General features: G+C 41.2%; 1 protein-coding gene across 1 annotated transcript in view; it reads right to left on the reverse strand.

The window, feature by feature from the left end:
* Positions 1-437: 437 nt before the first annotated feature.
* Positions 438-13,068, reverse strand: part of CCDC30 (coiled-coil domain containing 30) — a 154,363-nt gene continuing 141,732 nt past the window's right edge. The window contains 5 exon segments of the mRNA XM_089894977.1: positions 438-1,728; positions 1,730-1,808; positions 2,060-2,124; positions 9,085-9,199; positions 10,206-10,342. Of these exon segments, the coding sequence (XP_089751103.1) occupies positions 1,672-1,728; positions 1,730-1,808; positions 2,060-2,124; positions 9,085-9,199; positions 10,206-10,342 (453 nt within the window). The 3' untranslated portion in view covers positions 438-1,671.

The following is a 13,068-nucleotide window of genomic DNA, read 5'->3' on the forward strand; positions in this document are numbered from 1 at the left end:
ATGTTGACACAATCTTTTTTTAAAGTAATTCGACAAGTGACGTATCAAAACTATTAACATTTATATCTTTAGCCCAATTATGCTGATCTTTTTTTTTTTTTTTTTGCGGTACACGGGCCTCTCACTGTTGTGGCCTCTCCCGTTGCGGAGCACAGGCTCTGGACGCGCAGGCCCAGAGGCCATGGCTCACGGGCCCAGCCACTCGGCGGCATGTAGGATCTTCCCGGACCGGGGCACGAACCCGTGTCCCCTGCATCAGCAGGCGGACTCTCAACCACTGCGCCACCAGGGAAGCCCCTATGCTGATCTTGTAAATGTGTTTTATGGAGTACTCAAGAGAAGAAAAGAGCTACATCTACAAACACTTTCATCACAGCATAATCTTAAATAGTAAAAAAGTAGAAACAAAGGTCAAACAACAAGAGAATTTACAGGACATCAACATGATAGAATACCATGTGGCTTTTTAAAAAATTTATTTATTTATTATTATTTATTTATTTTTGGCTGCACTGGGTCTTTGTTACCGCGCATGGGCTTTCACTAGCTGCAGCAAACAGGGGCTACTCTTCGTTGTGGTGCACGGGCTTCTCATTGCAGCGTCCTCTCTTGTTGTGGAGCAGAGGCTCTAGGCACGCGGGCTTCAGTAGTTGCAGCACGCAGGCTCAGTAGTTGTGGCTCATGGGCTCTAGAGTGCAGGCTCAGTAGTTGTGGCACACAGGCTTAGTTGCTCCGTGGCATGTGGGATCTTCCCAGACCAGGGCTCGAACCCGTGTCCCCTGCATTGGCAGGTGGATTCTTAACCACTGCGCCACCAGGGAAGCCCTACCATGTGGCTTTTGAAAGAATAATTATGAAGACTGTTGAAACATGGGAAAATGTTTTATGAAATATTAAATTTAAAATCAGACTATGAAAATGAATATACAATATGATAACCATTTAAAATATATACATTTGAATAAGAACCAGAAAAGAATAAATGAAAATAGTTGTGTTAAGAATGTGGGCTTTATAGGTTTTTTTTTTCCTCAAATATTTGCTTTAACGTGATTACATTGTTTTTACTTTTAAATTAAAAAATAAATAAGAAAATACCCATGATAATAAGAATAGAAAGAATGCTGAATTAGCTGTATATGTGCTCTACTGAACAAAAACCTAATTAGGGACTTCCCTGGTGGTCCAGTGGTTAAGACTTTGCCTTCCGGTGCAGGGGGTGTGGGTTCAATCCCTGGTTGGGGAGGTAAGAGCCCACATGCCTTGGGGCCAAAAAACTAAAACATAAAAAACAGAAGCAATATTGTAACAAATTCAATAAAGGCTTTAAAAAAAATGGTCCACATCAAAAAAAAATCTTAAAAAAAACCCCCTAATTAAACCACTGAACTTAAGTCATGACATTGATCAATACAAGGCATTTGAGGATACCAAAGAAACTTGAGAAATCCATTATTAGAACAGGTTTAATGAATTTATCAGCAATTTTGAAGACTCCTGGTTGACGTCCAGTGAGGATCTGTCATAACTCTTCTCCACGTCATGCTCCACCTTCACGCCCAAGCTTTAAGTTAGCAGCTTTGATCAGTCTAGTTTTAGACACCAGTGATTTCATAGTTCTGACTTGGCCTTATTCTTGGATGTGATGTATTTCTTTCAGAGAAGCCACGTTTATGTATCCAGCTTCAGAATTCTGTGAACACGAAAGAGACTCGAGGGACTTGGGGTTTACCATTGCTTCTTCTGACCTATGTTCTTCAGTTTCTTGAAGACTTCCAGCTGACTCTATCAGACCCGTTCCTGAAAAACTAAGAATGGCCATGTGTGAGGACTTTGTATAGACAGGATCTCTCAGCAGCACTTTGGGGTTACAGAGTTAAGGCATCAATAGAATTTCAACTTTTGCAGGACCTTAGTTCCCCCTTGGCAGTGAAAGCGTGGAGTCCTAACCACTGGACCACCAGGAAAGTCCCTGCTATGCTTTCTCAAGCCAGCAACTAGAGCTAGCTAGGCAGCCATAACTCTCTGGCGTGTGGATGATTGTCTTGATTTTACTCACCTGGAGTTTGGTAAGGGCACAATTTTATTCAATACTTCAAATTCAGGGATGTCACTAATTGTTTCCTAAAAGAAAAGAAAGGATGAATATTAAAAAATTATAACGATAAACCATCGGCGATATGATCCTAGAACTTATGCTTTATATATATTTTTGGTTAAAAATGTAATCCCCCTCACCTTACACCTGTTAGACTAGCTATCATCAAAAAGACAAGAGATAACAAATGCTGGAGAAGATGTGGAAAAAAGGGAACCCTCGTGCACTGTTGGTGGGAATGTAAATTGGTGCAGCCACTATGGAGAACAGTATGGAGGTTCCTCAAAAAATTAAGAATAGAGCTACCATATGATCCAGCTATCCCCCTTCTGGGTATATATCTGAAGGAAATGAAAACACTGTTCCAAAGAGATATCTGCACTCCATGTTTATAGCAGCATTATTTACAATAGCCAAGATATGGAAGCAACTTAAGTGTCCGCTGATAGACGAGTAGATAAAGAATATGCATACAATAGAATACTACTCAGCAAAAAACAAATTTTTTTAAAAAAATAAGGAAATCCTGCCATTTGTGACAACACGGATGGAACTTGAGGTCATCAGGCTGAGTGAAATAAGTCAGACAAAGAGAGAGACAAATACTGTATGAACTCATATACACTTGGAGTTTAAAAAAACCAAACTTATTGAAATAGAGACCAGATTTGTGGTTGTCAGGGATGGGGGAATTAGGTGAATGTGGTCAGAGGTATGAACCTCCCTTGTAAGAGAAATAAGTTCTGGGGATGTAATGTACAACATGATGATATACTTAACAGTACTGTACTGTATATATTGAAAGTAGCTAAGAGAGTAGATTTTAAAAGTTCTTGTCATGAGGAAAAAAAATTGTAACTATATGAGATGACAGATGTTAACTAATCTTATTGTGATCATTTTGTAATACATATATATATCAAATCATTATATTGTACACCTTAAATTTATACAATGTTATATGTCAATTATATCAACAAAATTGGAGGAAAAACTGTAATCCCTAATACCTATAGAATATTTGGTAACTATACATGTCATACTTTCAACAACAAAAAACCAAACAACCCAATTAAAAAATGGGCAGAGGAGCTAAATAAACATTTCTTCCCAAAGAAGACATACAGATAGCCAATAGGCACATGAAAAGATGTTCAACGCCACCAATTATTAGGGAAATGCAAATCAAAACCACAATGAGATATTACCTCACACCCATTAGAATGGCTGTTATCATAAAGGCAAGAAATAACAAGTGTTGGCAAGGATGTGGAAAAAAGCAAACCCTCATATACTGTTGGTCGGAATGTAAATTGGTGCAGCCACTATGGAGAACAGTATGGAAATTCCTAAAACAACTACCACATGATCCAGTCCCACTTCTGGGTATTTACCTGAAGAATACAAAAACAGTAATTTGAAAAGCTATATGCACCCCTATGGCATTATTTATAATAGCCAAGATATGGAAACAACCTAAGTGCCCATCAAAGGATGAATGGATTAAGTAGATTATACATATATAAAAATGATATCTTGCCATCTGTGACAACATGTGTGGACCTTGAAGGTATTATGCTAAGTGAAATAAGTCAGACAGAAAAAGACAAATACCATATGATTTAACTCACATGTGGAATAATAATAATAAAAAAGAACAAACCAAACCAAACAAAAATAAACACATAGATACAGAGAACAGAGTAATGGTTACCAGAGGGGAAGGTGGGGGAGGGTGAAATGGGCAAAAGGGGGATGGATGGATGGATGGAATCTAAACTTTTGGTGGTGAGCATGCTGTAGTATATACAGAAGTCAAGGTATAATGTTACACACATGAAACTGATATAATGTTATAAACCAATGTTACCTCAATAAATAAAATTATTTTAAAAATAATAACTAAATGCCATACTTTTTATGTTAGTGCTTTTCACAAGCCTGCTTTTTATATCCACTTTTCTACATGAATTACCTCATATTAGCTGATATAATCATTCCATTCTATTTGATGAGTTCTTAATACTCTGGTAAACATTTTCTGTCCCTTTAAATCATAAAAAAAAAAGTAACTGTTTTGAGCTCCATTACTTTAAGAACCAAATATTCTTTCTCAGAAAAATGCAGACCAAAACAGACCAGAGGCCTACTCACAGAGCATATAAAGACCATGTCAGAAAATGTGGGTTTTATTCTGAAGACTGCGGGAAATCCTTGCAGTGTTGAGTCATCGGCTCAGACTACATGTATTTTCTAAAGACCTCTCCGGCTATAGACTATAAGAACCATAGGACTTCAAAAGACAAAGGCTGGGAAGATGGGACAGGGGAGATGAGATGTGTCTTTCCAAGCAAGGGAAACACATGACTCAGAGGAGGAAACGGCAGAGCTTTTGGGGCAACAGTGAATAGGCTAGTTTCTCTTGATCAGGTTTGTCAGAAAGGGATTTGGAATATGGAACGTTCTTACGTGGCTTCAGTTCTTGTTTAGACATCAATAACTCCGGAAGCCTTCCCTAGCCACTCCAGACAGGTTGAGACACCACTCCCCCTGCTTCCTCAGCATTCTGGGCCTACCGCTCTTGTAGAACTTAGCGCATGGCAGTTGCCAGTTACAGGATTGTCATTCTCACTGGGCACGAGTTCTGGGAAGACAGAGAGTATCTCTTGTTCACCATCATATTTAAACCACATGGGGAAGAGCATGAGGCCTGGCACACTGTATATGGTCCATAAACATGTGTTGAATGAATAAACTTCGTCTTATAGACAAAGGCAGTCTCTGAAACTCTTTGACGTGAAGTACTATGAAATCAAGCAGTGTTTCACGACGATGGGTCTAGTGGCATGGGCAGGGCAGATTAGAAGAGGAGGAGAGGTTGAAAGGAGATGAGTGAAGAATTTGTTGCAATGACCCAGGTGCTAAGTATTTGGGATGCAGTGGGTAACAAGATGGGCAGAGTTCCTGCTCTCTTGTAGTGTATAAGCCAACTGAGAAGAAGGATGGAATTACAATACAGGCAGCAACATGGTCTATTACAAAGGCTATGTCCCTGGTTACTGCAATGCCCCTGCAAGGGAAACAGTTGACTTGGAGTATTATGAGATAGTGGCTAAGAGCAGGGACCAGAGAGTGCTGTTTTCAGTCCTTGTTTTTCTATTTATCAGCTATGTGACCTTGGGCAATGATGTCACTTCACCTCTCCAGGTCTCAGATTCTTCAACTGTGAAAATGGGAATGACAGGCTTTTCACATAAGGTTATTTTGTGGATTACAGGAGATAATATACATAAAATGCTTAGAACAACAGTCCCAGGCACATAGTAAGCACCCAACGAATGTCAAGCTGTCACCACTGTAGCCCCAAGAAAGGAAGCGACCTAGGATATGTCTGATCTCAGGGATCTATATACTGATCTATTTGCATATGTGGTAATCACTGAGAATCGACAGATCTTGGAAACGTAAGCAGTAGCTATGTGGCCTTTGACATATCATTCAACTTCTCTGGGTTTTATCCCCCTCCTGTGTAAAATGAGAGGATTGGATTGGAGGATCCTTAAGATTCTAAGTTTATAAACAGTTTTGGAGTTTATTCCAATAGGTGTCAAGATGTTACAACTTGGTACCTTTGTCACACGTGGGATATTGAGCTTGATATACTGTAGTTCTGACCCATGTGACATTTCTTATCTTGATTTGATGACAATATTGTGGATCTCAAAACTATTGGTCCTAAAAAATACTCCTTTAAGGCCTGTAACTCAGCACCGACAATGCTATAGTATTTATTCACGTATGTGTCTGTCCTTTTCTACTAGACTGAAGGTCTCTGAAAACAGGAACTATCTTCCATATTCCTAGGACCTATCACAGTTCTTGGAATTAATAAATTTTTGTTGAGGGCTTCCCCAGTGGTGCAGTGGTTAAGAATCCGCCTGCCAATGCAGGGGACATGGGTTCGAGCCATGGTCCAGAAAGATCCCACCTGCCGCAGAACAACAAAGCCCATGGGCCACAACTACTGAGCCTGTGCTCTAGAGCCCGCGAACTACAACTACTGAGCCCGTGTGCCATAACTACTGAAGCCTGCACGCCTAGAGCCCGTGCTCATGCAACAAGAGAAGGCACCGCAATGAGAAGCCCATGCACCACAATGAAGAGCAGCCCCCGCTCGCCGCAACTAGAGAAAGCCCGCGTGCAGCAACGAAGACCCAACACAGCCAAAAATAAATGAATAAAAATAATAAAGTTCCCTTTAATAAATAAATAAATGTTTGTTGAATGAATGATTAAGTAAAAGAGTGAATCACTAGACAATTAAGAACAGTTGTAGCTCAAGCAAAGCCATAAACTGTTGGAAATTAGGTCACATCATCTGGCAGTTCTACTTTTTTATTTTTTTAACGTTTTTATTGGAGTATAATTGATTTACAATCGTGTGTTAGTTTCTGCTGTATAACAAAGTGAATCAGCTATACATACACATATATCCCCATATCTCCTCCCTCTTGCGTCTCCCTCCCACTCTCCCTATCCCACCCCTCTAGATGGTGACAAAGCACGGAGCTGATCTCCCTGTGCTATGCAGCTGCTTCCCACTAGCTACCTATTTTACATTTGGTAGTGTATTTATGTCCATGCCAGTCTCTCATTTTGTCCCACTTACCCTTCCCCCTCCCCATGTCCTCAGGTCCATTCTCTACATCTGCGTCCCTGTCCTGACCCTAGGTTCTTCAGGACCTTTTTTTTTTTTTAGATTCCATATATATGTGTTAGCATATGGTATTTGTTTTTCTCTTTCTGACTTACTTCACTCTGTATCACAGACTCTAGGTCCATCCACCTCACTATAACTCAATTTCGTTTCTTTTTATGGCTGAGTAATATTCCATTGCGTATATGTGCCACATCTTCTTTATCCATTCATCTGTTGATAGACACTTAGGTTGCTTCCATGTCTTGGCTATTGTAAATAGAGCTGCAATGAACATTGTGGTACATGATTCTTTTTGAATTATGGTTTTCTCAGGGTATATGCCCAGTGGTGGGATTGCTGGGTCGTATGGTAGCTCTATTTTTAGTTTTTTAAGGAACCTCCATGCTGTTCTCCATAGTGGCTGTATCAATTTACATTCCCACCAACAGTGCAAGAGGGTTCCCTTTTCTCCACACCCTCTCCAGCATTTACTGTTTGTAGATTTTTTGATGATGGCCATTCTGACTGGTGTGATGTGATACCTCATTGTAGTTTTGATTTTCATTTCTCTAATGATTAATGATGCTGAGCATTCTTTCATGTGTTTGTTGGCAATCTATGTATCTTCTTTGGAGAAATGTCTACTTAGGTCTTCTGCCCATTTTTGGATTGGGTTGTTTGTTTTTTTGATGTTGAGCTGCATGAGCTGCTTATAAATTTTGGAGATTAATCCTTTGTCAGTTGCTTCATTTGCAAATATTTTCTCCCATTCTGAAGGTTGTCTTTTCGTCTTGTTTAAGGTTTCCTTTGCTGTGCAAAAGCTTTTAAGTTTCATTAGGTTCCATTTGTTTATTTTTATTTCCATTTCTCTAGGAGGTGGGTCAAAAAGGATCTTGCTATGATTTATGTCATAGAGTGTTCTGCCTATGTTTTCCTCTAAGAGTTTTATAGTGTCTGGCCTTACATTTAGGTCTTTAATCCATGTTGAGTTTATTTATTTATTTATTTATTTTGCCATATGCGGGCCTCTCACTGTTGTGGCCTCTCCCGTTGTGGAGCACAGGCTCCGGACGCGCAGGCTCAGCGGCCATGGCTCACGGGCCCAGCTGCTCCGCGGCATGTGGGATCTTCCCGGACCGGGGCACGAACCCGTGTCCCCTGCATCGGCAGGTGGACTCTCAACCACTGTGCCACCAGGGAAGCCCGAGTTTATTTTTGTGTATGGTGTTAGGGAGTGTTCTAATTTCATTCTTTTACATGAAGCCGTCCAGTTTTCCCAGCACCACTTATTGAAGAGGCTGTCTTTTCTCCATTGTATATTCTTGCCTCCTTTATCAAAAATAAGGTGACCACGTGTTTGTGGGCTTATCTCTGGGCTTTCTGTCCTGTTCCATTGATCTATATTTCTGTTTTTGTGGCAGTTCTACTTTTGATAAAATCTGCAAAACAACTCAAAAACTTGGAAACTATCACCTTTCTGAGACCAAACATGATGCAGGTCTTAACGCTCATAGCAATAGTACCCAATGAGCAGGATCTACTGTGAAATATCCTAGGAAGAAACGCCTAGCAGGTGATACAAGCCAGGGAAGAAAGCAAGCAGCCTCCATCCTGGAGTCAGAATGCAACTCTGCTTACTGAAGTCCCTCTGGCTGACTGCTCACCAGCCAGACTCTGGACCTCATGGCAACAGAGACTTATTTGCTGCAGCTCTCTGGACTTGGCTACTTGCCAGCATGGTTTTTTGTAACATAATTGCTTTTGTCTGACTCACATGTTCTCCTTAGGCTTGACTCCTTGCCAGACCAGACTAGCTTCACTTTACCTTTCTGAGCCTCAGATGGGCTCATCTCTCAGATGGGGCAAGAATAATACATGCTAAACAGGATAGCTGAGAAGGAGGCATCTGTGTGAGGACATTTAACATCCGTTCATTCTCAAATATTTATGGAGTATCTGTCCGTAGATACAATGGCATATGGGATGCAACCCTTGCCCTCCAGGATGTCGCTGCTGAGATGATGAGATAGAGAAGTGAAGAGGTGATGACAATAGAGTGTGTTAAGGAAGAAGCTAGGAGACACACACAGTTTGCTTTGGGATCACACAGGAGGAGCACGATGAACAAAAGCTGACCCAATGAAGAGCAAAGTTGGTCAAGAGCAGTCTCCAGGCCTGCTGCCCCAGTGTGCAGCCAGCGAGCTTCTTTGCTGCAGTCCACCATGAGGCCAAGTGCAGGCTACAGCTACACGCAGAAGATGAAGGAAGGTGAGAAGAGCAACCTTACCTCCCCTCTGCGGATCTGGATGCTCCTTATGATTCGCTCTAAGAGACCAACCTGCTGGGTGAGCCGGAGACTGTTTTCTTGTAGCTGCTTATTTTCTTTATCCAGGAAAAGTACTCTAAGGATAAATCAGAGGCATAACTAAACATGTCTGTATCCTTCCTAAAAACTCTCTCCCATTTCCCACTAGCTCTGAGTCTCAGCCCACTGCCAGATTTTAGAACTAACTTTGCCAGAATAATTCCCACCATATTCCAAGACCAAGTGAAAAATGAATAAGCCTCTGGCTTGTACACCGTCATTAAATACATACTGAGAACAGAGACACACTACATGCAAGAATATGAAAGGCACAATTCCAGCCCTTGAGAAACTTAAGGAAGGATACGATCCCACTTAGCGGAGGGACTCTGCATCCCTTCAAACACTGTTCATCTGGTCGCATCTGGTTCATACACAGCCATACACTGTGTATGAACACTGTTCATACACAGCCTACATCTGGTTCTGATCTCAGTCATCCCATGCTTTTGTTTCAGTAGTAGTAGTAGTAGAAGTAAAAACAGTAGCAGCAGCAGCAACCATTTACCGAGTACTTCCTATCCACACGGTAAGCACTGAAAACTTTTCATGTATTAGCTCCTTTAATCCTCACAACAACCCCATAAATGAGATACTGTTATGAAGCCTATTTTGCAGATGAGGAAACTGAGGCTCAGAGTGGGGAAAGTAACTCGTGTAAGAAGATAAAACCAGAAAGTCATTGAGCTGGGATGCCAGCCTGCTTCTCTCTTGGTCTACACCTTGATTCCATAGGTGCCAAATGATAAACGTGAGTGTCAACACACACAAAGGGAAGGGCCCGAATGAGCAGAGCTGGGTCCTCAGGAGGCAATGTTGCCATGAAAGAGCCTATCTGAACGCCCAGCCCGCCTTCTCCATGATATTTTTCTCTTTAATTTCACAACTCTGCCACTTGTATGGACTGCTAAAAACAGCAGAATGGCAGAGAAACAGTTATCAGATAGGCCGCTAACTCAGAGGACTACCTCTGGAAAGATCTCTTTGTGGAGGGAGAAACCGCCTCTTTGTGGAGCTCACAGGTGACTCAGGCAGGCACCCACCTGCTCTGGACCGAAGATATTATCCATTTATTGCCGTGGATCAATTCCTCTTGCTCTGTGAGCTGTTCCAGAAGTTTCCTCTTTTCTAAGAGCAGGATATCATTTTGGGTGGTGATCTGGTCCTGGAATGCCTTCTCCTAGGGATAATAAAGCCCCCTAATTACCCCGGAAGGAAAAATAATCACACATTTAAGAGCATCAGCCTGCTTCTAAACTCTGACAGCAAATTGCCTTGTGAACTTCTTCTCTCCTGTCTTCTAGTCTGTCTTTATCTGTTTGCTGAATTGTCAGCTAGATGGTTCTTCTATTTATCTTGGTTATTTTATGTCATGTATTTTGTTTGGACATTTACTCATTCTTTTGGGTTAACATTTAAAAATATCTGAACGCTCAACTCCCAGTAAGGTCCCAATGCTCTCATCTGTATTCTAATTCCATAGGTTATCGAGTCACTAACAAATACAACTGAATTCTCTGAATCTCCATATTGAGAAAGATTTCCATGTAACACATTTCCATCTGCTTTGTAGTTATAGTCTTTTTAAGGCAAAGGGAGGAAGACGGGAATCTAGCCAACTCACCTGACAACCAATGTCAGGGTCTCAGTTGGCTTGGCAAGTTCAGCATGTAAACCAGGTACCGAGAATATTCTTGCAGTGATGATGCTGAAATGATTTCTAGCTTGACACCATGTTTCACTACCTACCAACGTTTTCCCTGGAAGCAATAGCTAGCGAAGTTATAGCTAAAATGATAAAGGATTATATTTTGTGAAAAAACTCTAACATTCTTATATTGAGTCAGCAGACATTAGTAAATATCACTGTTGGTGAGGAGTTTAGAAGCTCACAAGTGTAGAGCTGCCCTTCTCACTTCACCAAGAGCCTGTCAATGGTGACAGGCAAGTGCCTTCACCTATTTGTGTTTGTTTCCACCTGCCAGGTGTGGGAGCGAGTGGGGATGGGAGGAGAAACACCACCTCTGGTAGATGGGTGAATCACAGGGTTAAGAGCGGCAACTTTCTTTCTTTTAATAAGGTACTAATATAGATCATTCAGAAAAGACTGTCCATATATGTGGTATCTAAAAAAACCCAAGCAACAAAGAAAACCAGACTCATAGATACAGAGAACAGATTGGTGGCTGCCAGAGGTGGAGAGGGGTGGGCGAAATGGGTGAAAGCAGTCAAAAGGTACAAACTTCTGGTTATTAATAAGCCATAAAGATATAATGTACAGCACGATGACTATAGTTAGTAATACTGTATTGCATATGAGAAAGTTGCGAAGACATTAGATCTTTAAAGTTCTCATCACAAGAAAAATATTTGTAACTATGTGTGGTGATGGATGTTAACTAGACTTATTGTGGTGAACATTTAGCAATATATATAAATATCAAATCATTATGTTATATACCTGAAACTAATAAAATATTATGTCAATTATAATTCAAAATGAAAGAAAGAAAGAAAGGCTGTCCATCTATTATTAAGGAATTGTAAGGAAGGAGATTACAGTATGTTTTGAAACAAACTCTTCCAGATCTTAAAGTCCTTCATCCAGGACCCTTCAATGTCTAACAACAGTCTTGCCTGCCATTATGTAAATATATTTATGAGAAGGATTGAGAATATAAGCAGCCACCCCACAAATAATGCTCTCTGCAGTTATAACTGGATTAGAAAGGAAATTGAGTGGGGCAGGCTACTGACACCCTGTCCGTTGGAAATACTGTATGTTTTGGAACCAAAAAATCAGGACATCTGCTCTAATAATAGGATAAAGTATTTGGGGAAATCTGGTTTGGGTGGTCACACAGTCAGAGGACTCAGCTGGCTCACTGTATAAAGAGGAGGCTGAAGGAATGAAGCCCCCCAAAGTGGCATTATTTTCTGGAGATCAGGCGCTTCGACAGTGAGCCCAGCTTTTGTATGCTCGGGGCTCTGGTTCACGGGCCCTAAAATAAGTAAAATCAGGAGCTCCAGGTTTGTACCACTGTGGCACATCTACTGATTAACACGCTTCTAAGAGATTTACACTAAGAAGAAAATAACATTTATGAAAATGTATATGTGCCAGGTCCCACGTTAGGCATTTTGTATTTTAATCCTCACAAAAACCTTGTGAGGTAGGGATTATTTCCCCATTTTACAGAGGCAGAAAATGATGCACAGGGACTCGGGCAAGGTCACAGAACTATCAAGCGGCAGGGCTAGACTTTGCATCCAAGTCTGTCCAAGGCCAACACCAACCACTCTTTCCTCGCCTCTGCTTACTTGCAGTCTCCAGTTAATTTCATGGAGGCCTGTGGCTTTTTGGGCAGATGTGTTAGTTTCCTAGGACAGCGGTAACAAATTACTACAAACTGGGCAGCTTAAAACAACAAGAATTTACTTTCTCACAGTTCTGGAGGCCAGTAAGGTGTGGACGGGGTTAGTTCTGGGGGTGCTGAGGGAGAATCTGTTCCGTGTCTCTCCCCTAGCTGGTAGTTGCTAGCGATCCTTGGTGTTTCTTGGCTTGTGGCTTCATCACTCCGATCTCTGCCTCTATCATCACATGGCCTTCTTCCCCTGTGTCTGTCTTTGTGTGTGTCTTTTCCTCTTCTTATAACGATACTAGTCATATCGGATTTAGGGTTCACGCTAATCCAGTATGACCTTGTTTTAACTGTTTATGCCTGAAAACACCTTACATCTAAATGAGGTCACATTCTGAGGTTCTGGGTAGACATGGATTTTGGGGGTACACTGGAACACAGTACAGTCAGGAAACAGGCCTGCTGAAAGCAGGAGGCTGGTTTTGCCATGTAAGCCTGGAAGTGGAAGGCAGGCATCACAAGGAAGAATGGGTAATACAGAATA

This window comes from Delphinapterus leucas, chromosome 1 (assembly GCF_059928025.1).
Source record: "Delphinapterus leucas isolate spDelLeu-1000000601 "Yukka" chromosome 1, BTC_Dleu_Yukka2, whole genome shotgun sequence".
Lineage (NCBI taxonomy): Eukaryota > Metazoa > Chordata > Mammalia > Artiodactyla > Monodontidae > Delphinapterus > Delphinapterus leucas.